The 27,640-nt window shown below is 43.5% G+C and overlaps 1 protein-coding gene across 19 annotated transcripts in view; it reads right to left on the minus strand.

Moving 5' to 3' along the window:
• ROBO2 (roundabout guidance receptor 2) overlaps positions 1–27,640 on the minus strand; it is a 615,358-nt gene that overhangs the window by 90,817 nt on the left and 496,901 nt on the right. For all 19 annotated transcript variants that reach the window (XM_034792420.1, XM_034792471.1, XM_034792534.1 and 16 more), the window contains 4 exons: positions 23,358–23,439; positions 22,231–22,396; positions 20,021–20,187; positions 12,767–12,888 (listed from right to left, as the gene is read on the minus strand). In XM_034792420.1, coding sequence (XP_034648311.1) covers positions 12,767–12,888; positions 20,021–20,187; positions 22,231–22,396; positions 23,358–23,439 — 537 coding nt within the window. The remainder of the gene's footprint in view (positions 1–12,766; positions 12,889–20,020; positions 20,188–22,230; positions 22,397–23,357; positions 23,440–27,640) is intronic.

A 27,640-nucleotide genomic window follows, 5' to 3' on the forward strand; every position in this document is an offset into this window, starting at 1 on the left:
CAGGAGTCTGGTAGAGGGCAAATATACTGGTCACTGGATGAGTAGTTTTCTGTTCCCTGATTGACCAGAGCAGGGGAGCTCACCCCAGTTTGTGGTGGGAGTGTGAGGAGCTGGGAGCAAGAGGTGCAAGGAGCTGAGAGGGTATACTGCTGGAGGACTGAGGAGCACAAGTGTTATCAGACACCAGGAGGAAGGTCCTGTGGTGAGACTAAGGAAGGTGTTTGGAGGAGGCCATGGGGAAGTAGCCCAGGGAGTTGTAGCTGTCATGCAGCTGTTACAGGAGGCACTATAGACAGCTGCAGTCCACAGGGCCCTGGGCTAGAACCCAGAGTAGAGGGCGGGCCTGGGTTCCCCCCAAACCTCCCAATTGACCTGGACTGTGGGTTCTTCCAGAGGGGAAGGTCTCTGGGCTGTTCCCCAACCCACATGGTGAATCTCTGAGGCAAGAAAATCCGCCAATAAGTACAGGACCCACCAAGATAGAGGAGGAACTTTGTCACAGCATGTATATGTGCACCTAAGCACCCACACAGAGTACATCTAATAATGAAGGCTCATAAAGCTGCATACAATGAAACTATAACTATTAATTCAGATCACCAGATTTTAGCCATTAAATATCTTCAATTCTGAAGTGTGAGGTATTGCAAGCTTTCACTATACTACTAAATATTAGAACAGAAGATCTTGCTAACCATTTTATAACACGCTCAATAGTGTAACTAATAAAGCACCATCTATAGTGTCATCATTTCACTTGTGGTGTGTGCTTAGGCACTGCCACCTGAAACACCCTGACATATTGTTAATGTCATGTATTTGGGCCAGACTGTGGCTGGCCCCACAATCAAATGCAAGGAATATCAGGGAGGACACAAGGAAAAGCGTCCCTTCTCTTGTCCTACACAGGATGCAGCCACAGGCTACTCCTAGCTAGTACAGATAGCAATGCTATCCACCCAAAAAAGCTGGAGAGGAGGTGGAACTAAGGGCACCTTTCTTCCTTCAAATAAGAGGGTGCATATGCCTTCAAGGGGCATATAACCTGGTACCAGAGAATAATTGCGGGTGGGCTGCTGCTCTACACTGCCCCCAATATCATGTGATGCCTTAAAAGGCACAATTGATCTCGATGTCATGATGACTATTTAGTAGAGGAAATAACTGTAACACCAACCAGTTTCCTACACAGGGTAGGCAATAAACAATAGATTTTGTACTGAGCTAACATGTTTGTTTTACCTACTAATAGGACCAGTTAAATACACTAGTGACACTTTGTGCACTGTTAGCACTAGTTACAGATACATTTCTATGGACCAGGAAACTGCCTTTTCCAGATCTATGCACATCACCACCAAATGCTGTATGGATTCTAAACCCATTAGATTATACTATCAGGCTATTCAGGTGTCAAAAATATGACACAGAAATTCATCACTTAGCCAAGCCTGTTGCTATGGCTTCCCGGGGACAAGCCCACTAAGCCGCAGTCTAAAGACATTTTGCAGAACACTTTTTTGTATGTAAATTCTCCTCCCAGAATATCCTGAATAAGATGATACTTATAATTATGCCAATAGCAATTCTCCATCTGGACGGAATAACTTGTGAGTTTGGTCACGGCTACTGTACATCTCAGTCTGTGCCAAGTTCAGCAGTAAGAACTCACCATAACCTTGGAAATTCACCAGCATTCATGCCTGGCCAGGATAGCCATAAGGGCTAGATGCAGGATCCTAGTGTGCTCTGAAATCACTCAAAAGTAACTACTCCTGAAGTTTGAAGTGGGATATATCTAATATTTAAAGGGCTGCTCATAATTTCTTATCTCTGACACTCCTTTCAAATCTGTGGGGTTTACTTGGATAACTATGGGATGGGTAGCCAGCTGTCTCACTCTCTCAGTTCCTTGCCTCCCAGCTCCCATGCTCTGTGTGAGTCCGTGTCTTATACTGTGCACAGTGTGTGACTGAAAGCAGAGGAGTGAGGGGCAGTGAGATGAATTAGAATCAATCAGCTGGTTCATCCACCTCTCTAATATCATCAAAACCAACTTTCTAACACTCCCTGGAAGGCACAGGGGTTGGAGAGAGAAGAAAAGACATTATAGGGACCAGGTGAGTTCTTGGCTGAGAGGGAAAACAATATTGTGGAACAGAAGAGGAGAAAGGGAAAGAGTTGGAATGCAGAGTGGACCAGGGCAGGATAATTAAGCTGTATTGAAGTGATGTGACAGCAGGAGAATGCCACATTAGAACTGGCACTTTTTTTTTTGTTTTTTTTTTTTTTTTGGTCAAAACAGTTTTCTGTTGGAAAATGCCATTAAGAGAAAGAGTTTCACAAAAAAATTGGCTATCAATTTTGACAAAATTTCACTGGGGGGAGGGGGGGAGAGGGTAAAAAGTCCCACGTTGCCATTTTTAGAACAGATGGTTTCAATTATTTGTTTTGAAACAACTTTTAGTTTCATTTTAAATTTTAAAAATGTACATTACAAATGTTCAAAACTGAAACAAAACATTCTGAATTCATCAAAATGAAAAAGTTTGATTGACCTGAAACAAAAAAACAAAAATGCAGAAATATGTTTAAAAAAAAAGATAAAATCAAAATTTGGGCCTTTGGTCCCAATTTGAGTCGAAACATTTTTTTGGAGTCTCTCTTTTTTTTTTGTGGGATGGAAAATCCATTTTCCAATTGATCAGCTGAGCTCTGATACCATTACAAAGAAAAATGAAGGGAAACATAAAAAGAATCAGCAACATAGGTCTTAACCCAGTAAAATAGCAGAGATCTTGTTCAGAATTGTATAGTGTTTCCAGCCTGTGTTTCACCTACATAGACAAATTCTTTCAAACAGCAGAGTTTACTCATCATTTCCTGACATTTAGAAATTTATCCTCTGTAATGGAATGCTCAAACTATATTATAATGTACAGCCACTAGGTGACACCACTTATAACATACCTCACTTGAGCTGGTAACGGCTTTAGGCAGCAGTGCATTCATGTATCTCATAGAGAACACATCTCTTGTATCTCTCTCAGCATGATGGAAGCTCTGTAGCCAGTTCATATCTGCTGCAGAAGCCTAACATGCTAGTAGCAGCCTTGCAACCTGCCATGTACAAGGAGTACATGACATCCTCACTTGGGCGTTTCATCAAACCCCAATAAAGAACATTTTAAAAAGAAGGTATCATAAATGCCTTCAGTGGTGACTAGATCTGAGCAAATAATTCATAACAAAAAATTTATTGGACTCATGTAGACTCTTCTTCTTGTCACAGGACATCCACGAGCAGACAACCATTTCTCAAATATATTTGTTATTCAAAATTATTCAATGTCTTGCCATTTTTTAATCATGTGTTCTAATCATGATTTATTTGTGCTGTGCTGGCTAGTTATGATTAGTGAGACAAGTCACATACTATAGTTTCCGTTCTCTTATTATATGAGTGTGAAAGTGTAACCCACACACCTCCTGGGTGTGGTGCTCTGGCCCATCTAGGAGCACTGAGACTACTTAGAGAAAGAGATTAATGAATTTGCTCTACAGCCTTAGCTAATAGGCATAGTGCTTTTAGCTCATGCAGTAGAGTAGAGGCTCATGCACTAAACTTCAGAGGTCCCAGGTTTGATCCTGCCCACCAGCAACCATGGCCTGTTGGCATTACACAAGCATGCTGATTTGAATTCTCACACACATGATATCATGGATCCACAGGATCTGTGCTACTTCCTAGATTTTAAACAGTCCTTTGGAGGAATCGCTTCAGTGTGTAAAGGGGTCCCTCTCTTCCTTAAGGGTAGGCCACACAATCTCAGCACCTCCGAGACTTAGCCTCTGTGCTGCAGCACTCCTATTTCTGCCTACTGAGTCTCCAAACAAGAGCTTTTATTTCCTCTTCAGGGATCAATGCACCTCAGCAAGTATTTGCAGTGACACCAGGCAACTTTTCCAAAACAGAGCAGGGTTTATTAGTCAACTGGAAAACAGCACTGGGAAGCCCCTAGGTTAGTATAGAGAAGCAAATGTGAAGATCGAGTTCAGACTAGCCAACATCAGGGCTCTACCCAGTAAAGCTGCTGTGGAATTAATTTTGGCTGCCTGTCTCTCTGTCCCTTTCTCTCTTGTTCCAGAGATGCATGTGTCTTGTATCTTGTTGATCTCAGCTCCTAACACAGCCACCTGGTGCCCTTCCCCTTCATTCTACCACTTGGGATCTTTGCTTGGCTTCCCTGCAGAGAGGTGAGGGAAAAAATCTCCTTCCTCTTGGCTATTGGATGCTAGATGTGAATGTCCAGTGGAGTTCCAACTGTCTTTCCAGATCGTTAATTGATATGGTCAGTTTCAGGCAGTCCTTTAACAACCCATTCATACCCCAGACAGATACCTCGTGGCTCCGGCTCTGATCCAAGGGCAGATTTTTAACCATTTTTACCAACAGGATAGTAATTCCTAGTCCCAGTGGTGAGCTGGAGCTGGTTCTCACCGGTTGTTAAATTTATAAGCTGGTGTAGAACCACTTGTAAAGGGGACAGCAGGTGGGCAAACTCCGGTCCGTGGGCCACATCCAGTCCGCGGGACCATCCTGTCCGACCCGCCTGAGCTCCCAGCTGGGGAGGCTCCCCCGGCCCCTCCCCTGCCTTCCCAGGACCTCCCCCGCTTCCCCTCCCTCTCGCAGAGCCCCAGTGCGCCGCGCCGCCAGCACCAGTGCTCTGGGCAGCTCTGCAGCTCCTGCCGCTTTGAGCAACATTGTAAGGGGACTGGGGCTGGGAGGAGGGGTTGGATAAGGGGCAGGGAGTGGTTGGAGGGGGTGGAGGTTCTGGGGGGGGCAGTCAGGGGATTGGGGGAGGGTTAGGTAGGCGTGGGAGTTCCGGGAGTCTGTCAGGATGGTGGTGGATTGGGTTGGGGCAGTCGGGGGAGCGGGGCGAGTTGGATAGGGGGTGGGGTCCTGGGGGGCAGTTAGGGTGGGGGGTCTCGGGAGGGGGTGGTCAGGGGACAAGGAGTGGGGGGGGGGTTGATGGGTTACAGGTTCTGAGGGAGGCAGTCGGGGGTGGGTTGGAGTCAGATGGCAGGGGGGAGCCAGGCACATGGGGCTTGTCCTCACCGCGTGATTCCCTACCGCAGTGGTCTCCAAAGTGGGGTGCGCAAGAGGATCCTTCAGGGTGCGCAGCAGGAGGAGCACCGCTAGAGCAGTGCCACTTTCTCCCCTCCCCCTCCCCCCCCTCGGCAGTTCGGCCGGGAGTCCGAGCGGCTATTTATTTATTTATGTATTTATTGCTTCAACAGTTCGGCTGGGAGCAGGGGGTGCATGCTCAAAAATTTTTTACTGATGGGGTGCGTGATCAAAAAAATTTGGAGACCACTTCCCTACCGGGTCTTCGGCGGCGGGTGTGTGTGTGTGTGTGTGTGTGTGTGTGTGTGTGTGTGTGTGTCTTCACTCGCTCCAGGTGAAGGACCCACTGCTGAAATGCCGCCGAAAACCCGGAGTGAGTGAAGGCCCCCCCAGCCGCCGATGTGCCGCCGAGGAGCCAGTAGTGAACCGGTTATTAGGATTTTGGGAGCTCATCACTGCCTAGTCCAGTAAGTCACTGCCATGCTTATCATTCATAAATGTATTGCAGAAAATTCCAACTTTGTCACACATGGGAATGTGAAATTCAGTTTCCACAAATACTTGTGCCTGTGACTTTAAGATTTGCTTTATGCAAATATCTGTGCCAGTACAACTCTGTTACTTAAATGTTTACAGGAAGAGACATAAATCTGACTCCTCACAGCCTCAGTTAGGCACATCATATCCTAAATTTTCTTAATATGGCCCCTATTTTACTGCTAACTCTGCATAGACAGACCCCAGTGCCTATATAGAGCCCCATTGAAGACTTTAGAGGTCTGAGGGATTCATCTGCATGAAGCTCATAGTGGGATAAGGTCTAAGATTTTTTCTTATAAGAACCCTGACTCAAAATGTTAAAGATGTGCATGCAGATTCCCTGTAATTTCACTTTCTTTTTGACAACCAAAGGAAATAAACAGTTTAAACAATAACAAACGAAAAAAATTGGAAAGATAATGTTCCCTATTCACCCATCTGTAATAATAAAACCTAGCAGAAAGCTCAAAAATACTTCCTAGGTACACTGATTCCTTTGTTTAAATTTTTCATTTCCAAATTTCCTCCAGTACAAGTTTTCCTTTAAGTCCCATAGAATCATAGAAATGTAAGACTAGAAAGGACTTCGAGAAGTTATCTAGTCCATCCACCTGAGCTGAGGCAGGACCAAGTATACCCAGACCATCCCTCACAGGGGTTTGTCTATCCTGTTATTAAAAACCTCCAAAGCTGGGGATTCCACAATCTCCCTTAGGCTAGGTCTACACTACCCGCCTGAATCGGCGGGTAGAAATCGACCTCTCGGGGATCGATTTATCGCGTCCCGTTGGGACGCGACAATCGATCCCCGAATCGGCGCTCTTACTCTACCAGCGGAGGTGGGAGTAAGCGCCGCCGACAGAAAGCCGCAGAAGTCGATTTTGCCGCCGTCCTCACAGCGGGGTAAGTCGGCTGCGATACGTCGAATTCAGCTACGCTATTCACGTAGCTGAATTTGCGTATCTTAAATCGACTCCCCCCTGTAGTGTAGATGTACCCTAAGAAGCCTATTCCAGAACTTAATTGCCCTTGCTTTTGGATGCTTTATAGGTGGAGCTGGTAAGCTTTTGTCAAGGTTACCTATCCACTACAATATGCTGTTTTCAATTGCTTATAATATTGCCATACTCTATGAATTTCTCCATATCAAATGTCTGACTCAAATTGAATTTTTTTGAAAGTTTCAGCTAAAATGGTTCAGCTGTTTCCAAGAACGAGATTAGGAAAAAAATACTGTGCTTTGCTCATGTTAAAAATTCATACAAATGCTTATTTGAGAACTTCCAATCTCTTCTTCACACAATGCACAGCAAATCTGTGGAACTCATTGCCAAGGGGATGTTGTGAAGGCCAAAACTGTAATGGGGTTCAAATAAGAATTAGTTACATTCATGGAATATAGGTCCATCAATGGCTATTAGCCAAGCTGGTTAGGGATGCAATCCATACTCTGGGTGTCCCTAATCTCTGATTGCCAGAAGCTGGGAGTGGACAACTTGATGATTGCCTGTTCTGGTCATTCCCTCTGGAGCACCTGGTTTTGACCAGTCGGAAGACAGGATGGTGAATCAGATGGACAATTGGTCTGCCCCAGTATGGCCGTTCTTATGAAGCAGGGATTTGAACATTTGGCAGAGAGGTGAGTTACCGTGATGTTAGGGAAGTGCCTTTTGCTGTTCTCATAAAAAATAAAACAAAAAGACCCACCCAAGTTTGGCCAAATTTTAAGACTTCAAAAAAATCTCAGCTTGTACATGGGCAGTAAAACTTGTTAGAGATTGGCAGCTAAGTTCTCTGACGATGCCAACTGTACTCAGCATTGTACAACCTTTCCCACCTCCTGAGTGCTGACAAGACCATGTGTGCCCACCCTTACAGGGCAACTGAGCATACTATAACCCAGAATTACAGAGCAGAGTAGGACTTTCCCTGAAATTGGGCTTCCTGTCTGGCAGGGGCTGCAGTGGCACTAGCCACAGGAATGGAGAGCAGAGAGACTGTCTCTCTCTCTCTATTGCAGGCTGCATGGAAGAGATGGAGGAAGGCAGAGGTGTACAGGGTGTTTGTGGGGGAAGGGGTTTGAAATGGATAGAAAGGGGTGCAGGAAACAGAGAGTGCTGAGGATAAAAGGAGGAGGGGGGCAGGAGCCATTGGGGGATATAGTAGTGGTTGACTGGAGCAGAGAGGAAGGGGACGGATTGGAGGGTATATACATAAGTAGAGGGGAAGGGGGCCTGAAGTAGAGGTGAATGAAGGGTAGGAGCCAGGATGGTGGGATAAATAGGAGAAAAGGGAGAGGGAGGCAGGAACCAGGAGGGAGTGAATAGGAGCCAGAGCAGAGTGGGGCAGTCATCGGGGCATGGAGCATGCGATAGATGCAGAGGAGAAAGAGGGCAGAAGCTGGGGGCAGGGAAGAGAGGCTAGATAGCTGTAGAGAGGAAGGGTGGAAGGAGGTGGTATCAGAGGGTTGATTGGAGAGGGAGTGGGGAGCAGAAGTGAATGGTTGGGGATTGCTAGATAGGCGCAGAGAGTGGAGGGCAGAGCAGAGGGAGCTAGGGTGGGGAAGCAGAGAGGAACAGAGATAGGCTGGAGGCACAGGGCAGAAGGGTCTATAGTCATTAGAACACACTCCCCTCCAGACTCTGGAATTGAACCCAGGAGTCCTGAATTTCCACATTCTTCTTCTGTCAGCAAATAGCTTTGAAATACACTGACCAAGTTTGTGTCTCATTCCTCTCTAGAGTCTGCTACCTACATAGGACAAGAGACTTTTCTAATGCTACTAGTAATTCCCCTAGTTCAAATGGTAGATGTCTGTGCTGTGGAGGTAAAGGTGATACCCTATTGATGCCCTAAATTGAGATCCATATGATAGATTTTGTTTGCATTTGTTTTAAAACTAATTAATAGATTACATCCAAAATCAAGCACTCCACAGTCAGGAGAAGCCAGAAATAAGGTTGTCTCCTGTGCAAGCTTAATTTGGGCCCCTTATGTGTATGCATTATGGTACAGTCTTTAATTACTTGATCACATACTATTTTTTTCACATGACATCTGCCTCATTCAGTGCACAGGATGGACCTGCTCTGAGGATGATTCAGAGTTTTGTAGTGAAGGAAACTATTGTCTATAGGACCCCTGCTTTATCTGAGGTAGAAGGTGTGTAATGAACGAGGCAAGGGATTGCATGAAGAGAAAGAAGGGTCTCATGGTTAAAGAACGCTGAATGCTGCCCTGGGGGGTTGGATTATATCCGTGCCTCTGCCATAGAGCTCCTTTGTGATGTTGGAGAGGTACCTTACCAGAATTTTCACAGTTGGCCACTACCAGCATGTTCCTCAATTTCTGGGTGCCCAAACAACCACACATGGGGCCAGATTTGTAGAAGTGCTGAGCCCTCACAACTAACATTTAAGTCAACTGGAGCTGTACTTTGAATGTATAAAGATGATATATACTCTGAAAAATCAGGTACCAGGTGTTTCAAGTTCAGCACCCAAACTTAGTGGACACTTGATAATTTTGGCATTGATATCTTTTGCGTCTCAGTTCCTCATGTATATAATGGAGATAACAATACCATCTAAGCTCACAGGCATGTTGTGAAAATAAATTAATTAACGTTTGTGAAGCACTCAGATACTATGGTGAGAGCACTATAGCAGCACCCAGGAGGAAATTAATAATTTTGTATTCGGTACAGGGTTGGGATGGTGTGCATTAAATAAAGCCTAGGGGCATTCTTGGAATAAAGAAGATAAAAAGAAATATTGAACAACTACCCATTCATTGAATGAGGCAGGGGTCCTGTGGAAAAAATACTATGTGACCATGTAATTAAAGACTGTATTGGGGGAAAAGTAAGTTGTAATGGTAATCTTAATACTGCCATTACCTAACTTTTGAGGGCTTAATTTTGCAATTTCAGACTTCTTTTGACATAGATATTTGGATGCAATATTATAGTCAATACATACACCTCTACCCCAATATAACTCTGTCCTCGGGAGCCAAAAAATCTTACCGCGTTATAGGTGAAACCGCGTTATATAAAACTTGCTTTGATCCAATGAAGTGTGCAGCCCCCCTCTCCGCCTGGAGCACTGCTTTAAAATTTACATTTAAAAAAAATTAAATAATGGAGATATCCTATTTCCTAGAACTGGAAGGGACCCTAGAAGGTCATCGAGTCCAGCCACCTGCCTTCACTAGCAGGACCAAGTACTGATTTTGCCCCAGATCCCTAAGTGGCCCCCTCAAGGATTGAACTCACAATCCTGGGTTTAGCAGGCCAGTGCTCAAACCACTGAGCTATCCCTTACCATGTTATATCTGAATTTGTGTTATATCGGGTCATGTTGTATTGGGGTAGAGGTGTATATATAAAGTTTGCAAATCACAGAGTTATTATTTCTGGAAAATATTTCTGGAATTTCAAGTCCTGATTTGGAACAGAGGAGACAATTTCAGAATCATTTTAAAAATCTGTAACAACAGAACCCAAAGAAGGGGAGTGACTGATGCCAGTTTGCCAGCCATCAGAATGGTAGAAAGGCATCTAGGTGGTCTGTCATCTAGCAAAGCATTTGAATTCCAAACAGGAATTTCCAGAAGGGAAAGAGTCACATCATTCTTCTGGCATCTGTCTCCTTTTGGATGCTAGCTATGCTGGATCTTTATGCTACATAAGTTGGCTTTACTCTCTGGATAGTGTGGTTGCTATCCCAGAGACTGTGGTTAATTAAATGGTTTTGTCCTGATTGCTAGAAACTTTCTAATTAGCAGCGCTACCTTCCCCCTCCCTCCCCATCTTTTCCTTCCTTCGGGCAATTCTAATGTACCACTGGTGGGCATTGTGTGCTTGTTAGATGGTGTAGGGTGACTGCTTTTCACATCAAGTGATCTAGCAAAAAAAGCTGATATTATAAACCATAACAATTTATATTTTCCTTATGAAAAACAGGGTAGGCACCAATGTGAGAGTTTGTTCACATTATTTAATCTCTTCCTGGTGGAAAGAATTAGTGTGTCTGGATCAAACTGTGCACTCCATTATGTATTCTGAAGCCCTGTTTTACTAGGACCTCCATTTTGTATTGTTTGATGAACAATACAACCTTGCCCAAGGCTAGCCTATTTAAATGCATTCCGGATAGCTATCCTGCCCAGGAAAGGCTCTTGACGCTTCACTGAAGGACTGTCACAGAGAAGCCATGGGGACTACAAACTGGGGCTATCAACTTTGAATGATTCTTAACTACTGACTCACCCCCATGGAACAAAGGGTTTTCTGCACCGGTGCCTTACTGAGGGAGGGGCTGAGCTTTTCAGCTGAGCATGTGGCAAAAGGAGACAGACTGTATTTAAAAAGAGCTGCTGCTATGAGTTGGAGACCAACCATCACCACATGTAAGCAGGACTGGCTGGAGAGAGAGAGGGCAGGAGAGAATTCCCAAATTCACGGTCAATTTCATGGTCACAGGATTTGAAAAATTGTAAATTTCATTATTTCAGCTATTTAAATACAAAATGTCAGTGTTATAATTGTGGGGGTCCTGATCCAAAAAGGATTGGGGTGGGGGGAGTGGGGTGTCGCAAGGTTATTGTAGAGGGGGTTACAGTATTGCTACCCTTACTTCTGCGCTGCTGCTGGCGTTGACGCTGCCTTCAGAACTGGGCAGCCGGACAACAGCCACCACCCTCCAGCAACCCAGTTCTGAAGGCAGGGCAGAAACAAGGGTGGCAATACTGCGACATTCCTAAAATAGCCTTGCCACACACACACACCTCCGACCCCCCCTGCCAGCAACCCCTTTTTGAATCAGGATCCCCAGTTTGAGAAACACTGGTCTCCTCTGTGAAATCTGTATAGTACAGGGTAAAAGCACTCAGAAGACCAGATTTCACAGGGGGAGACAATATTTCATGGTCCGTGATGCATTTTTCATGGTTGCGAATTTGGTAGGACCTAGGTCTGAGTCCCTACCAAGCCAAGCTCTGTAGTGAAAAGGCAATAAGCCTTACATCAGTGCTGCAAAATTCACAACGCACCCTCTTCCCCCCAACACACACACATACAAATACACACTTTTCATCTTCAGTCCCCTCTTCTCTTTTATAGCCTACATGACTCATTAGCTGCTGGCTGTAGTGAGACTGCATGTGTAAACAAAAAATACTGTGTCCATTGCCTGGATCCCTGCAGTAGCGTATATAAAATAATCCTTCAAGCCCTGCGCACTGCTGTGGTGCTTAGTCCACTCTCCCCTCTCTGGTATTCCCCTCCAACTGCCTGAAGAACGAAGCACTCATTTGTGGTGTGTAGTGCCCTAGAAAATCTCTGCTTCTATGGTTACAAATCCCTTCCCTGAAGTGCCAGGAAAAGAAATGTAGCATTTTGAAAGCTACATACTATAAACTTAGTCCTCGGGAGCTCTAGCCCTATAGTTTGACCTCTTAAACAGAGATGTTGTAGGTAATGTCAAAGAGATTCAGCCTTCCATAATCCATCAGGTGAAGTTAGAGCTTGTGCTATAGAATGAAATACCATTACATACTTAGACCATGCATTATCTGCACGCACATCTGTCCACAAGTGCCTCGTAGGAAGATCATTATTGCAAGTAAAGGTCACCAGGCAATGGGATATTGTGGCGGGAGGTCCCCATGGATTGAAGTAGAGAGAGATTATGAAAATATCAATTTATCCTTAATTCTGATACTTCATTTTGCTTATTACACTCAGTTTACACACCGAAGAATAGTGTAAGGATCAGTCACATTTTTGCATTATGGGTTGAGACACATTCTGCTAAAAAGCTCTTCTTTGTCAGTCAGTTAACATGCTTTGTGCTACATGTGAAACTTCTGAACCTGATTGACTTTAACAAAGACAGATAGACACAATGAAAGCGAGAAAGAAAGAAAGAAAGAATCCATTCCTTTAGCACATGGTTCATTGTCTGTATAATGTTAGCTTATCTGGCCACTTGTACTCAGGTCAGACTAGGGTTTTTCAGGGCTGAGAAAGAATTGCAGGGACAAGTAAACAAGATTAAAGCTGTCAATGAAAGGTAGCAATTAGAAAAGTCTTACTGTCCAGGTGACTTGAACTGTAGTGGGTGTCAGCACAACAGGATTATGTAGCCGTACAATGACGTCTCCTAGCTCTTTCTGGACTTGCCTGTGATCCACTCCTTGTGCTGGTGGGCTGATATCTGCGAGGCCAACCACAGACACAAAATGATTATTTTAATAAGTAGCCTCACTTGTATCATTAATTCATTAGGAGGACTGACAAATTTAATATACTGGGTTAAAATAGTCTTAGTTTGTATCACTTTCAAAAACAATGCAGCAGATAAGATTAACCTATGAACTCTGAAAAGCACCAAGTAAACATTCACTGCCATAAACAAACACCACATGTTCTATTACTTAGGCAATTAGAAAATGTTCCTATCTAGCCCAAATAGTCATTGAAAACATTTTTTTCCCTAGCACCTAGTGAGTGATTGGTGAGATGCCATATTCACATGCTTTGAAATATTCAGATGATAATAGTCTTGATGTGCCAGGGTGCCTGCAAATCTAGAGTATAACTAGTTCATATAATCTAAGCAAATGATATTGCAGAAGCTGAATATGTACATTTGCTTGTTTTTAAACTGTCTATGTTATACTCATTACGCTTCTTCAAATTTTCCCTCCTTTTCAATATGTATTACGATTTCCTTTCCTTTTCAGTTTGACACCATTAGAGTTAGAAAGTGAGAGAAGCCAGGGAACCATACTAAAAATAGCAATTTCCTGCTCCATCCCACCACACCAATGTGGCTCTGCTCCCTGGCAATGGTGGTCCTCAAGGATTTCCGTGGCGCTATGTGGAAAAAGTTATGCAATCTGAAATTGTATTGTCTTTTCTGTGTGTGGCCTCAAAATGTGAATCCCTCTAGTCTTGCCTCTGGTCTACCCACTCATTCCCCATCCTGTTCACATTTACTCTGAGCTTACCCATCTGCATCCCATGACTACCTGGAGAAGGATCTGCTAGGTCAGTGCTGAAGAGGTGACTGAGTCACCCTTCTGCTCAGAGAAGTGGCTTTCTGTGCGTGGATCTAGTGCGTGGTGAATTGGCTCCCTAGTATGCAGCACTGTGAGAAACACTTCTCTGTCCCAATGTTTTCAAAATTCCATATATTCAAAGATTGGGCCTCATGTTCCTCTCCACAACATAGCATGGAGGGGAGCAAGTCAGCATAGAAACCTTGGTAGGGCTATGGAAGGAGTAGTGCACCTTTACCACATTCTTCACAAACTTGCCCTTGGAAAGAATTGAGGATCCCTCCCAAGAGGTGCACTAGTACTCTGGGGAGCTTGAGGTGTTATTCTGGGTTAAGAGTCAGAAAGGAGCCACTGAACATGGCACATGTCCATCTGCACACCACAGAATTCCCAGTGGAAATCCATGTAGGACTTACTGCTACTGGAAATCATCACTAACTCCCTTGGTGTCTGCTTTCTTCCTTGAAGGGCAGGGAGTTGGGGCACAGGCAGGGTGCTCAGATTCAATTACTTCACAAAAGTTGTGCTCCTAGAGGAGAAAGAGGGCCCAAGGGCCTGCTACAAAGTGGATGAGCATACATGAGTTCGGCTCAGATTTCACAGATGATCCACTGGAGCCATTGGTTTCACTGACCACACTTACTTCCCCATATATGCTGCCGCAAACTCCTCACCTCACAAATGGAAGATTCAAACAAGGTGACACATTTTCTGTCTGATGGGTATGGGACAGTAATATGTGGCCCTTTGTTCTCTTAACAGGAAAAAACATTATTGTAAAGTAGAGATAATACTGCTCTTAAGAAAGAAAAACATTCAAAGCATGTCTCAGATACTTCAGTTCTCAGGATTTAGATAAAAATCTAGTTTTCATAGTCCAGATTTCAGCTTCATATTTCAAGCAATATTATGGGTTTTGAGTCACCAAAGAGACACTATCTACACAGGCTTTCTATTGACTTTCAAATGTGTGGGATGAGTCTATGGGCCTCCCAAAGGGAATATAATCCAAATATGGAAACCTTAGCAATGGTACAGAAGTGGTGTGCTCAGCAAAATATGCCTATTCAAAGTGAGTGAAAAAGAAAAAGACAGACAGATATTAAGATAAATCTATAACAGAGCAACTCAGACTTGTTTATTGAAAAGTAACTTGTACTAACTACAAAAAAAACACTTTTATTATACTTGGTATAAAATAATTCCCATAGCTACCCATGATTAAATCTTAGAAAATATTATCTACCAATGGTACAGAACCAACAGCGTGCTATGATTATATCCCCTTTGGGAGGGAAAAATATATTGTGTATACAGTGTGTATTTTTTTAAATATGGACAAATGTCCATAAGCTAAAAAAATTTGCTAATTAGAGCTACAGCAGGATATCACCACTACACCAAACACAAGAACCTACATGTGTTAGTGTTATCCATGTGATTAATTGCATTTTGCATGCAACTTTAACTTCCATATCGGCATTCTGCCCACTTATCCGTCTTCCCAAGGTCTGCATTCTAAATGTCTAGCAACTTCAGGTTGATTTTGAAAAATGCAGCTATCTGAATGAGAAATATGTCCTTCTCTCCCAGAATTACATTCACCTGATGTCCAGGGCAGGAAATAGTAAGTCCGAGACCCAGGAAGATCCCAGGATACTGTATCTTCAAATCATGCCATTGTTAGGTATAGAAAATGTTCTTTCACTTTCTAAAATTACATTGTGTTCCTCTGCCACTGAACCCTATGTCATTGGATTCATGACACTAAGCATATTTGCCTTTACAGATGAGGGACGTGAAATACAGTGCCAATAAATATTTCTCTCTGAAACATGTTCAAATATTTTTTTCTGAAAAATACCTAGCCGATGCTAAATAAAATGCTTTCCAACTCATAAGTAAGGCAGCTTTTCCAAACTCATTCCAATATAATGCTTTTAACCAAATCACACCATAGAATGTGGGTATAATTATTCTGGAGTAGTCTTTGTGTATGTGATTTTCATGTAAACTTGTTTAATCGATTTTTCTGTTCTACGCAAAGTAGTGCACTGCCCTACAAGATGCTACTCATTTGTATATAAAGCTGTAGAACAGATGTGGGCAAACTACGGCCCATGGGCCACATCCGGCTCACGGGACTGTCCTGCCAAGCCCCTGAGCTCCCAGCCAGGGAGCCTAGTCCCTGGCCCCTCCCCCGCTCTCCCCCCTTTCCCTGCAGCCACGCTGCCGCGTGGGCTGCACCCTGGCCCGCCGCTCCTGCTGGGCAGTGTGGGGAGTGCAGCTGGCTCTGGCCGGGTGTTGTGGCTGTGAGCTCCTGCTGCTAGTAAGGGGGCGGGGAGTGGGAGGCACTGGGGGGGGGCAGTCAGGGAAGAGGGGGTGGTTGGATGCAGTGGAGGTTCTGGGGGGGCAGTCAGGGGATGGGGAAAAGGGAGGATTGGGAGTGGGAGTCCAGGGGGGCCTGTCAGGGGGCGGGGATATGGATAGGGGTCAGGAGGGCAGTCAGGGGACAGGGAGCGCGGGGGGGTTGAATAGGGGGTGGGATCCTGGGGGGCAGTTAGGGGCGGGGGGTCCCGGGATCCCACCCCTATCCATCCCACCCCGTATCCAACCCAGGGAGAGTGGTCAGGGGACGAGGAGCAAAGGGCAGTTGGATAGGGGGTGGGAGTCCCGGGGGGGGGCTGTCAGGAGGCGGATGTGTGGATAGGGGTTGGGGCAATCAGGGGACAGGGAGCAGGGGGATTGGATGGAGGGTGGGCATCCCGAGAGGGGGCGGTCAGGGGACAAGGAGTAGTGGGGGTTGGATAGATCGGGGATTCTGAGGGGGGCAATCGGGGGCAGGAAGTTTGAGGGGGCGGATAGGGGGCGGGGGGCAGGTTGTTTGGGGAGGCACAACCTTCCCTACCCGGCCCTCCATACAGTTGCACAACCCCGATGTGGCCCTCGGGCCAAAAAGTTTGCCCACCCCTGCTGTAGAAGAATACTGTGTGATATTCTGTTGTATTATTTGTGAAATTAGGTATGACGGTGTTATGAAAAATTACCCTAGAGCCACAAAGGGGCAGAGTTAGATTGTATGGGCAATCTTACTGTAGTCATTGTTTGATTTCAAGTGATTAATTGTACATTTTTAATGCTTTCTTAACATAGTTTTGAAAGGAATTTCCTAGGCTTTATGATGAAAAAAATAGAAAATAAAAATGTCATAATGTGCAACTATTGGCTAGATGTGATTGGACTGTTCCATGCCATGTGGCTAAGACAATCTGCTGGCGGGAGCTATTCTCCTGCAAATCTTAGGAGCTTCACTACACTTCTGTACTTCTTAGCAGGCTCACAGCTAGAGACACTTTTGGCTGGTTGGATGAGCTTGGGAAAAGGAGTTTGGGATAGGGGAGGGTGGCACAGGAGCCAGGGGCGCCACTGAAATTGAAACTTTGTTTACATATGCAAAACAACATTCATGACATTGAAAAACTTGGCGCTGGCCATAGAGAAGTTAGACCACAGCAGGGTAGTCCAGGAAAGAGAGAACAGATCAGACCCAAGCCATCCTGAAAGATATGGCAATTGGGGTTGCCCGGAAATAAGATATACCAGATTAGAGACCACCTGACAGAAGCCAAACAACAATATGGTGTTTGAGAGCTCCTCAGAATGGGAGGGCTAGCCTCAAGTTGTGTTTGCTAGACATCTTCTCGGTGACCAACATGCCAGAGAGAACCATGTATTTATTTGGAAGTTACAAAGGACTTTATTTTAGCATGACCTCAACAACTATTAGCTCCCAATGAACCTAGTATGTTTGGAAGTGTTTTATTTAGAGTTTATTATTTCAATATTATTCAAGGGTGTTTCTGAATATATGGTTATTAAACATACAAAGCGATCAGTAGTGCTCTTAGTGGCTTGAGGAATTCTTACTCAGTGTAAGGATTTGCAATCCAATGGTGTAAATTTGCCCAGTATACCCTGCATGTTATTTGCCATATTTTTATTTAATGAAGCCAAATTTTAAGACATAACAGTTATCATGAATACCTGTTGTGAATTAATATAATGTATCATTGCTTTAATTGCTTCTTTACTTTGCTAGTAATGGCTAGTATGAACAGGCTTTTTACTGCATGTCGGCTTCCTTTGTGAGTCTGAGTTGAATCCAAGCATTATTAGAAATCACATCAAAACATTATGCTAATTCTCAATTGATTTTATGATTTAATTCTACTAAACGGTAAGGTATCAAAGAGCTATACATACTCTACATGTTGCAGCATGTGTGGCTGGCGAACAGCTTGTGGAAATGGAAACTACAATATGTCCTGAAGCTAATGAAAAGAACTGTTTTTGCTGAAATCAAATCTCTTGTCAGTATGTCAGATGTAAAGATGTGGAACGTGAGAGTTCTTAAGAGCTAGATTGTGCTATGAGCATGGAGCTTAGAGTCAGGGCTGGTGCACAGCCGCACATCCCTAGGGGAACTGATGGGAAGCATACTGCTTTGGAAAGCAGAATCCCACCTGGAGTCGCCTTGATGCAGTGAGGGTGGGAAGCAAAAATTTGCAACAGACCTTTCAAAACCAAGCCTCTGCCCACTCCTCATCTGTTCTCACCCATCCCTGCCCCTTTGCAGAGAGGAGCCTAGGATCTCCTACCAGTGCTGTGGCTACTACTCTGGGTGACTCTGCAGGGGTGGATAAGCTGTGTACACCTTCCTTGCCTCACTGCACAACCATACAAGGCAAGGAAAAGACCTTTCTGTAAATGAATCATAGGAGATTACTCTGCATCATCCGTGAACAGGAATAAGTCTGATTAAACAATTGTTCATAACTGTTTTCCAATCTGTTCAATGAAGAGTTATGCTGTGGGGTGCAGAATTTGGTCAATGCATTGACAAAGCTATGCCACACCCTGTGCTCCACAGAGAAGCGTGTCCATTTTCATTTAGACTGAGCATAGAGAGAGTAAATTGGGTATAAAACAACCATTCTGGTTTGTCAGCATTTCACATTCTTTCTGTACAGGTATAAGAGATGGGAGGCAATGGAGGATCAGGCTATCTTCATCTTATTGCACTAGCTGTCCTACAGTTGAGAAGTCCTATTTAGGCCACCCTTTTTAGTTTAGTATTCAGTGGATGAATGTAGAGAACATAAAATATGTACATACACACACGCACGTGTCTCAGAATATCTTTTAAAATAATTCTCAGCATGAATTAGATTCACATTGATTCTCTGCAAAAATATTGGGCCTGACTGATTCATACACTCTGGCTGCTTTGTGCCACTCTGGTGATGAAAACTAGCTGTAAACCTGGCTTCTATCTTTGTATCATACTTATATATCCCCCATTAACACAGTGTTTAGTGCCTCATGATCTTGAACATATGTATCCTCATGAAAACCCTCTGAGGAAGGGAAGTGCTACTATCCCCATTTTACAGATGGTGAACTGAGGCACAGAGAGACTAAGTATGGTATTAAGGCACCTAAAGTTGAAGATAGGAATCTAGTGGAACCAGGGCCGGCTCTAGGATTTTTGCTGCCCAAAGCAAAAACAATTTTGGCCGCCCCCCCCCCCTTATTTAATTACCCCACCCCCGGCCCCGCCTCAACTCCGTCCCTTCCCCAAATCCCCAGCCCTGCCTACTCCCCCCAGGCTCTCAAGCCTGGGAGGGAGGGGGAGCAGCGGCGCACGAAATGGCTGCTCGGGATCTCCCCCTCCCTCCCAGGTTTGAGAGCCTGGGAGCGAGGGGGAGCAGCAGTGCGTGAATCAGCTGTTTCGCGCGCCGTGGCAGCAGCAGCGGAGGTGAGCTAGGGCGGCCGGCGCACATTTTTAGGGGCGGCATTCTGGCGCCGGCCATGCCGCCCCTAAAAATGTGCCGCCCCAAGCACCAGCTTGTTTTGCTGGTGCCTAGAGCCGGCCCTGAGTGGAACCCAATGTGAGTTGGGCATCTAGGTGCTTTTGAAAATTCCACTAGACATCTATCTTTATCTTTAGGCACCTCAAAACCTTTACAGATCTGGCCTTAAGTGACTTGTCTAAGGTTATACAAAAAGTCTGTAGTGCAGCAGGGAATTAAATTGGGATTTATCACCTCCCCGCTGGTTGAGGTGGGTTTACAGTGTTTTGAGTTACCAGAATGGTGCAAAGCAGCTGAACTAAACTGGCTCAATTTTCAGAGATTTCCTACCCTTCTTTCTATTATCAAGTCATTCAAGCAGAAGTCCTGGATACAGCTGAAGATCACGTGAACAATTAATGATTGACATTACCTTGTGTGCGGACAGGATCTGACATAGGGCTGGGGTCACTCAGACCTTGTGAGTTGATTGCTCTGACCATAAACAGGTAGATTGTATTGGGTCGCAATCCTCTTAAAGTGTAGAGTGTTGTCTTTACATGATTAGCAACTGTTTGCCAGCTATTGCTCACAGATTGGCTGCAATGAAAAAAAAAACATGGTTGAAGACTACAGATTAAAGCAAAAAGAAATCATAGAAATATAGAATTGGAAGGGTCCCTGATAGTCCAGTTTCCTGCATCAATGCAGGACTAAGTTTATCTCTGACGGGTGTTTGTCTAACCTGTTCTTAAAAACTTCCACTGACAGAGATTTTACAATCTCCCTAGGTAATTTGGTCCAGTGCTTAACTATCCTTTCAGTTAGGAAGTTTTTCCTGAAGTCTGAATCTCTATTGCTGCAATTTAAGCCCATTACTTCTTATCCTTTCCTCAGTGATTAAGAAGAACAATTCATCACCCTCCTCTTTATAACAAAATTTTACATACTGGGGAGAGAAAGGATTTGTAAAAGAAGTTGGGTTTCATTTCCTTGCCAAGGTTAACCACTGGGGGGGAAAAATAGCAAGATCAATAACAAAAAAAATGAAACAGTTCTGCTGGTTTTAGTTAATTCATCAAGAGAGTAGACCACATTATGAAACAAAACAATAGTACCATAAAAATATTTCAACCCAGCTGAAGTTAAAACCTTTCCTAATATATTATAGTCCACTAAAATAAAAACCTGCAAAAGGAACAGATATAGAAAAGTGGAAAAGTAAATTTGAATGATAAATGGGGCCCTCTTGAACAAATGTATAAAAATAATAAACCTGTTAAAAGAATAACTTTCTATACTACAGGGTAAATTATGCCAATAAATTGTCTTGCTAAAAGAATGTGTTCTCCTTGAATTAAATCCATATGTAAAATTACTATAGACCCTTTCAAAAACACATCTGTAAAAGAAGAAAAATGCATGAATATATTTTCTTGTGCTTAAGTTTTCAGTTGGACTGTCCTATAAACAGAATACAGCATCTTGCATCTGTAATGATCTCAAGTGTGATTGTTAAAAATAACTCCCTATGAATACATGGTGATTTTTAGAGTCATCGATGGGATGTCACTGCAGCTTATGTAAAGTCAAATGGGAACTTTTGCTAAGGATAAAGAGAGAATTTCATTTCATAGCTGTCGGTTGTATATTATTCATAAGAAAGTTTTTCTATCTTTTCCATTTGGGCTTATTAAAGGTAGTCATTATTTTCATATGAGTCAAAAGACATATTGGAAGTTACCATTTTTACGGAAAACAATTATTTGCATATTTTAGAAATGGCACATAGATATTTATGTAGAAGGATGAGTAGTCATCATTGTAGCCTTTTGAGTTTTTACTGAACATATTTTAGATGACCATAGACTACCATGCCAACTAAAAGGCAAAATATATTTACTCCTTTTCTTTCATTTTAAGACTCTGATTCAGGAAGGTCCTTAAATATGACCCTAATTTGAAGCACACAAATAACCCATTGATTTAGTAACTTGCTGAATTGTGGCCTAAGGGCTGAATCCTGCAAAACACTGTGTGCATCTGTGAGGTGCTCAGCTCCTCAACTCTGATCGACTTCACACTTGCAGGATCAAGCTCTAAATAATCAGATGTTTGTTTTTTAAATGCTATATTTTATTCCATATGGTATACACATACTGGAATTTCAAAAGTTTTTTTTTTAGGTTCTGCTTTAAGACCAAACATCCCAACATGTCCAAGGTTTAGGGAATTCTATTATTACCTTTTTTTTAATCTGTTTTGCCCGACCCTAATTAAACTACCTCCTCTGAAGCTGTCCAATTTGAATGTCAACATTCTCATCTTAAACCCTCAGTGATGATCAGGATTAAGAAAAAAGTAACAGATGAGTGAATGCATAGTCAAGCTATACTTCTGCTGACCTGAAGAAATAGTCTAGTGCTTGTCTAAAAGTTCTATTAAGAAATAGGCAGTTAATAATAAAAAGGAGAAATTCTTGAAGATTAAGAATGAACTCCATGCCATCAAAGAGAAGGCCTTTAATGAGTTAATTGATTTGCAGATGTCCACACAGATACCATCGTACCAGGAGCACAGTTAACACTAGGGTTAAAACAAAATTAGAAAGGAAAGAGATTAGAAGTGGAAATTTTCACATACCTAAAAGCCTCAATGATATATGCACTAGCTGGTAAGCTTCCAGGGGTGCCTGGCTGCCAGGACAAGGTGACACTGTTCTTAGTAACATCAGTGACCTGGGGTTTGGATGGTGGCCCAGGAAGGTCATTCAAATCATAATTTTTACTGATTGTTGCTCCACCAGACTCTGTAAGGGGTAAATAAAAAATAGTTAACTTTTATCCTTGACTGCACAATTTGATTTAAAAAAAGGAGAGCAAAGATAAAAAACTATAAAAATAATTTACAATAGTCAGCACAATGGCCCCAATGCTTACTGACCTAACTTAACAATAACAACAGAGAGTCAGGTTTACATTTAGAGGCTTATGTTACTGGATGCTTGGCTGTCGGTCTTTATAGAAACTTTTGCTCATAAAACAAACCAAAGAAAGCAACAACAATAAAAGAAAAAGGAGGGGAGGAGGCAGACAGCCTGATCTACTTTATTTATTTTTTAATAACTGGAATAGATTCACCTAAAATGTCAACACATCAGTCAACAGAAGGCATGAGAAAGCCCCCAACCCTACAAAAAGATCTCCAATTAGGTAGACTCTTTCACCCCACATGAAGCCCCAGTGACTTCAGTGGGATTCTTCATGGCCATAAGGGCCTTCCTGCATGGAAACAGTTAGTTTGTTGGTACTCCAGTTTAGACTAGATATAGCTCTCTAACGTACCTTGATACTAATACAACTGGTTTACTATCAATGGAGATTTAGAGATAATAATACCAAAATCTAAGTCATGTGAAGATATCCAGCCTTTCTACCAAAAATATATTAGTCTCAATCCTGGTTCCCTTTAAAACAGATCTGCTATAACAGAGGTCGGCAACGTTTGGCACGCAGCTCGCCAGGGTAAGCACCCTGGCGGGCCGGACCAGTTTATTTACCTGCTGACGCGGCAGGTTCGGCCGATCGTGGCCCCCAGTGGCCGCAGTTTGCCGTCCCGGGCCAATGGCGGCGGTGAGAAGCCACGGCCAGCACATCGCTCACCCGCGCCACTTCTTACCCTGGCGAGCCGCGTGCCGAATGTTGCCGACCCCTATGCTATGATATAGTGAACACAAGCTAAGAGAACAACAAGCCTCTGACATGACTTACCTGTCACCTCTAGCACAGCGCTCCAAGATGTCTCCCCACTTGAACTTGTGGCCACACATGTGTAAGTGCCAGTGTCAGATATCTAGTCATACAAAAATGGTTAAGGGCATTTTTGACAAACCTTTAACATCAGGTGGCACAATTCTCTCAATTTTTTTCTGAATATTTCTTGATGTAAAATAAGAAGGACTTAGTCTACATTGTACATCACTAAAGAACACCAGACATTTCTCAAATAATCATTTAATGGTGGCTTACTTTTAGCGAACTATAATAAGATTACTTGCTCTTAATAGTTTAACTCTGTTTTCTCCCCCCCCCGCCCATTATTCTAATTCTCATATTGTTAATGCCATTGGTACAGGGTATGGGTATTACAGAATGGTTAATTTAAAACATGTCACCAATGTTTTTTTATATATGAAGGAAGATCCAGGTGAATTCCAGTAAAAATATAATATAACTTAGATGTGACTGAAATTATAATTTAAAGTGTGTCTAAATTGTGAAATGGGTACAGATTTCATTTTTCAGAGGAGATTAAGATTCAGTTTCATAATCCCTGCCTTGATTTACAGTTTCCAATCCCAGCAGGGTTGTCTCACCTGCTTTTATTCTTCTGTTGTAGAGGAAGTATTACTATGCAGTTTATCATGTATGGGTCTTTTTAGATAAGACTTTAAAACCAGTCCTGTCTAGTTAGTATGGATATTAAAGTCCTCAGGCATAACATTTTCTAAAGGGTAAGGCTGGGTCAGTGGACTAGGCCAAATTTCCCTCTTCTCTCTCCACTTTTATGCAGAGTGGAGTGAGCTTGTTGATGAGCTGGCAGCTGCCTTCCACACGAGAGGGGTTTCAGTGATTCAGTGCTGTATGTGCGTTTCAGTGGTGCTGTATGTCTGGAGTTTGAGACGTGTTTGGGGATGAAAAAGCATTATATTCAAATAAATGATCCAGATATGCAGAGTTTATTTGGGGAAATTGTTTGTGGTCACATTGACACTATTAGAGTTATTTCCCCCCACTTCTTTTTATTTTTTTCTGTCACACTGACTGATTTCCCCTGATGTTTTGTTATTTCTCATTTTGAAGGCTAAGGGATGCTGTGAATGAGACCTGATGTTTGGTCTGGGGAAATCTACTGAGATCAATGGAATACCGCAGTTGGCCAACAGTGTGTAGTCTACTGAGAAGCCCCCAACCTGCTGTGTGTAAAGCATGTTAGCTTAGAGATGGAAATGGAGTGGGGAAAGTGCTGACTCTGATGATATGAGAGAAGAATTATATTCACTGGGGGAAGGCTGCATTGGAACATCTCAATGGATATAGGACTAAATCCAAAATGGTTTATTGGACTGTAAGGGAATAGTATATGCGTGCTCTGAACTATATTAAATTGGAACTGAAATCAATGTGCTCATAGCTTGATTTTCCAGATGGCTGTTGAGGCAAATCAGCAAGATGCTCTTTACAATATCTGCTGATATATATTTTAATTGATTTTGAAGTTTATCACGTTTGAATCGTGTTGGCACTTTCTGCTTCTGACATATTATCGCTGCAGTATACTATTGTTATGGACAGGGCACGACAGGTAATTAGTGATGTAACTGTTTAGTAGATTTGTATAAGCAAGGCCTGAATTTTAAAAAGATGCAGCTGCCTTGAGTCAGAAAGGCTCTCTGATAAAAGCTGAAATATTCAAAATGTGAACCAGTTGCTGGGGAAAGACAAAGGCACTTGACGGGAGATAGCCTTATCAGCAGGGAAGGGGAGCAGCAGAGCATTCTCTGCTGTACTGTTTTACTTTGTGTTTTCTGAGCTGTTGGTTGGGAAAAGGTACCTCCTCATTACTCTACAGCCAAAATGCTTCTGAAATAAATGTAGTCAAACTTTACTAATTCTGGGTCACTGAGAACGAAAATGATGCTTAAAATTGTTGATTGGCTCTAGTTTTCAAGATATGACCAACATCAGTGGCAGCTTTGTGGCGATTTGAAGGTTGTTGCTCTCTTGCTTGGTCTGCAGACTGGATACACAAAGTACTGCTGTTTTCTCTGCAAATGGGATAGTCGTGCAAGAGATTCCCACTACATCAAGAAAGCTTGGCCACTCCGACAGTCATTGGATCCTGAGAGGAAAAGTGTTCAGCATCCACCACTTGTTGTATTAAGGAAGATTTTGTTACCATCCTTACACATCAAGCTGGGTCTGATGAAGAACTTTGTCAAGGCCATTGACAAAACACAAGCAGCTTTCAAGTACCTCCGTGGAAAATTTCCAAGGTTAAGTGAAGCTAAGATAAAGGAAGGTGTCTTTGTTGGTCCTCAGATTCGTGAACTTCTTCGAAATGATGCATTTGACAATGCACTGTGTGGCAAGGAAAAGACGGCATGGAAAGCCTTCCAGTTAGTGGCAATAAATTTTCTCGGAAACAACAAGGCAGACAACTACAGGTTGTTGGTGGAAAACCTCCTCAAGGCATACAAAAGCCTTGGTTGCAACATGTCACTAAAGATACATTTTTTGCACTCTCATCTAGATTTTTTTCCACCAAACTGCGGAACAGTGAGTGACGAGCACGGCGAGCGATTTCACCAGGACATTGCAACAATGGAGAAATGCTATCAGGGCAAATGGAGCCCATCAATGCTTGCAGACTATTGCTGGACAGTGACAAGAGATACTCCATTTAATGAATACAAGAGACAAGCCAAGAAGCGCCGAGTAGACACTGAATAGGACTAAACTATGTACATAATAGTTTTTTGCCTTTTGTTTCATAATACATTTTATTTTTATAACCCTTCTGCTGATTTTTAAAGTGTTACATAAACAGAACAGGTGAAATATTATCATGTAAAGCAACCATGTGTTTACATGAAAAGACCTAGGTTTACAATTTATGATTAAAACTCTACTATCTACACAATATACATAGACATAAAATGTAAAAACTTAAATATCTTAGAAACAGTAGCCAATCAGTTGTTTTAATTGTCATATTTGAATTCAGCACATCAAAATACATAATAAATAGCACATTTTATCTCTGAAGCAGACGACTTCTCAAAAATTGTAGACCAGTGTTATCTGGTAGTGGAAACTCTTTTTTAAGGCAAAGTTTCTTAAGTGCATTTGAGCATTGCTGTTGCAAAGTGGGGTATGGCACTGGACACTGCTGGTATACTTAGAAGGAAAATACTATATGGGGGGAGGGAGAGCTCAGTGGTTTGAGCATTGGTCTGCTAAACCCAGGGTTGTGAAATCAGTACTTGAGGGGGCCACTTAGGGATCTGGGGCAAAATCAGTACCTGGTCCTGCTAGTGAACGCAGGGAGCTGGATTCAATGACCTTTCAGGGTCCCTTCCAGTTTTATGAGATAGGTATATCTCCATATAAAGAATACTCAGGGTATTCCACTTCTTCCAGGCCATGAAATCAACTAGCAGATTATGAACAGATTACATGTGTACCTAGTGAATTTCATATCCGCATGACAATATTGTTTGCCTTTTAATCTTTTGTGCTATTAAAACACACAAAAAAGGAGAGAAATCAGACAGTCAATGGCAATTCATTGTTTTTCAGCGTCCCATACCATGGAAGATAGGTGTTCCATGTGGGAGGACAGATCATGCCACTGGCAGAGAGACTAAAACCTAACTTCTACATCAGAGGTGGGAAAACTACAGGTCACATCTGGCCCACGGGACCCTCCTGCCCGGCCCCTCTGCTCCCCCGCAGCCTCAGCTCGCCGTGCCGCCAGCGCAATGCTCTGGGTGCCGGAGCCCTTGCAGAGCTGTGGACTGTCCTGGTGCTCTGGGCAGCACGGCCATAGCGCCGCCAGCCACCGGTGCTCCAGGCAGTGCGGTAAGAGGGCAGGGAGAAGGGGGAGTTGGATAGAGGGCAGGGAAGTTCGCGGTGGTGGTCAGGGGCGGGGGTGTGGATGGGGGCGGGGTGGTCAGAGGGTGGGGAACAAGGGGGTTGAATTGGGGCAGGGTCCTGGGGGAGCAGCCAAGAGGGGGGGTTAGCTGGGGTGGCGGGGGCCAGTCAGGGTAGGGGTTGATGGGGCAGCAGTCCCAGGGGGCTGTCAGAGAATGGGGGGGGGGGTTGGATGGGGCAGGAATCCCGGGGGGCCGTCAGGGGTTGAGAAGCAGAGGGGGTAGGATAGGGGGTGGGGGCCGGGCCACGCCTGGCTGTTTGGGGAGGCACAGCCTCCCCTAACCGGCCCTCCATACAATTTCAGAAACCCGATGTGGCCCTCAGACCACAATGTTTGC

Source organism: Trachemys scripta, chromosome 1 (assembly GCF_013100865.1).
Source record: "Trachemys scripta elegans isolate TJP31775 chromosome 1, CAS_Tse_1.0, whole genome shotgun sequence".
Classification (NCBI taxonomy): Eukaryota; Metazoa; Chordata; order Testudines; family Emydidae; genus Trachemys; species Trachemys scripta.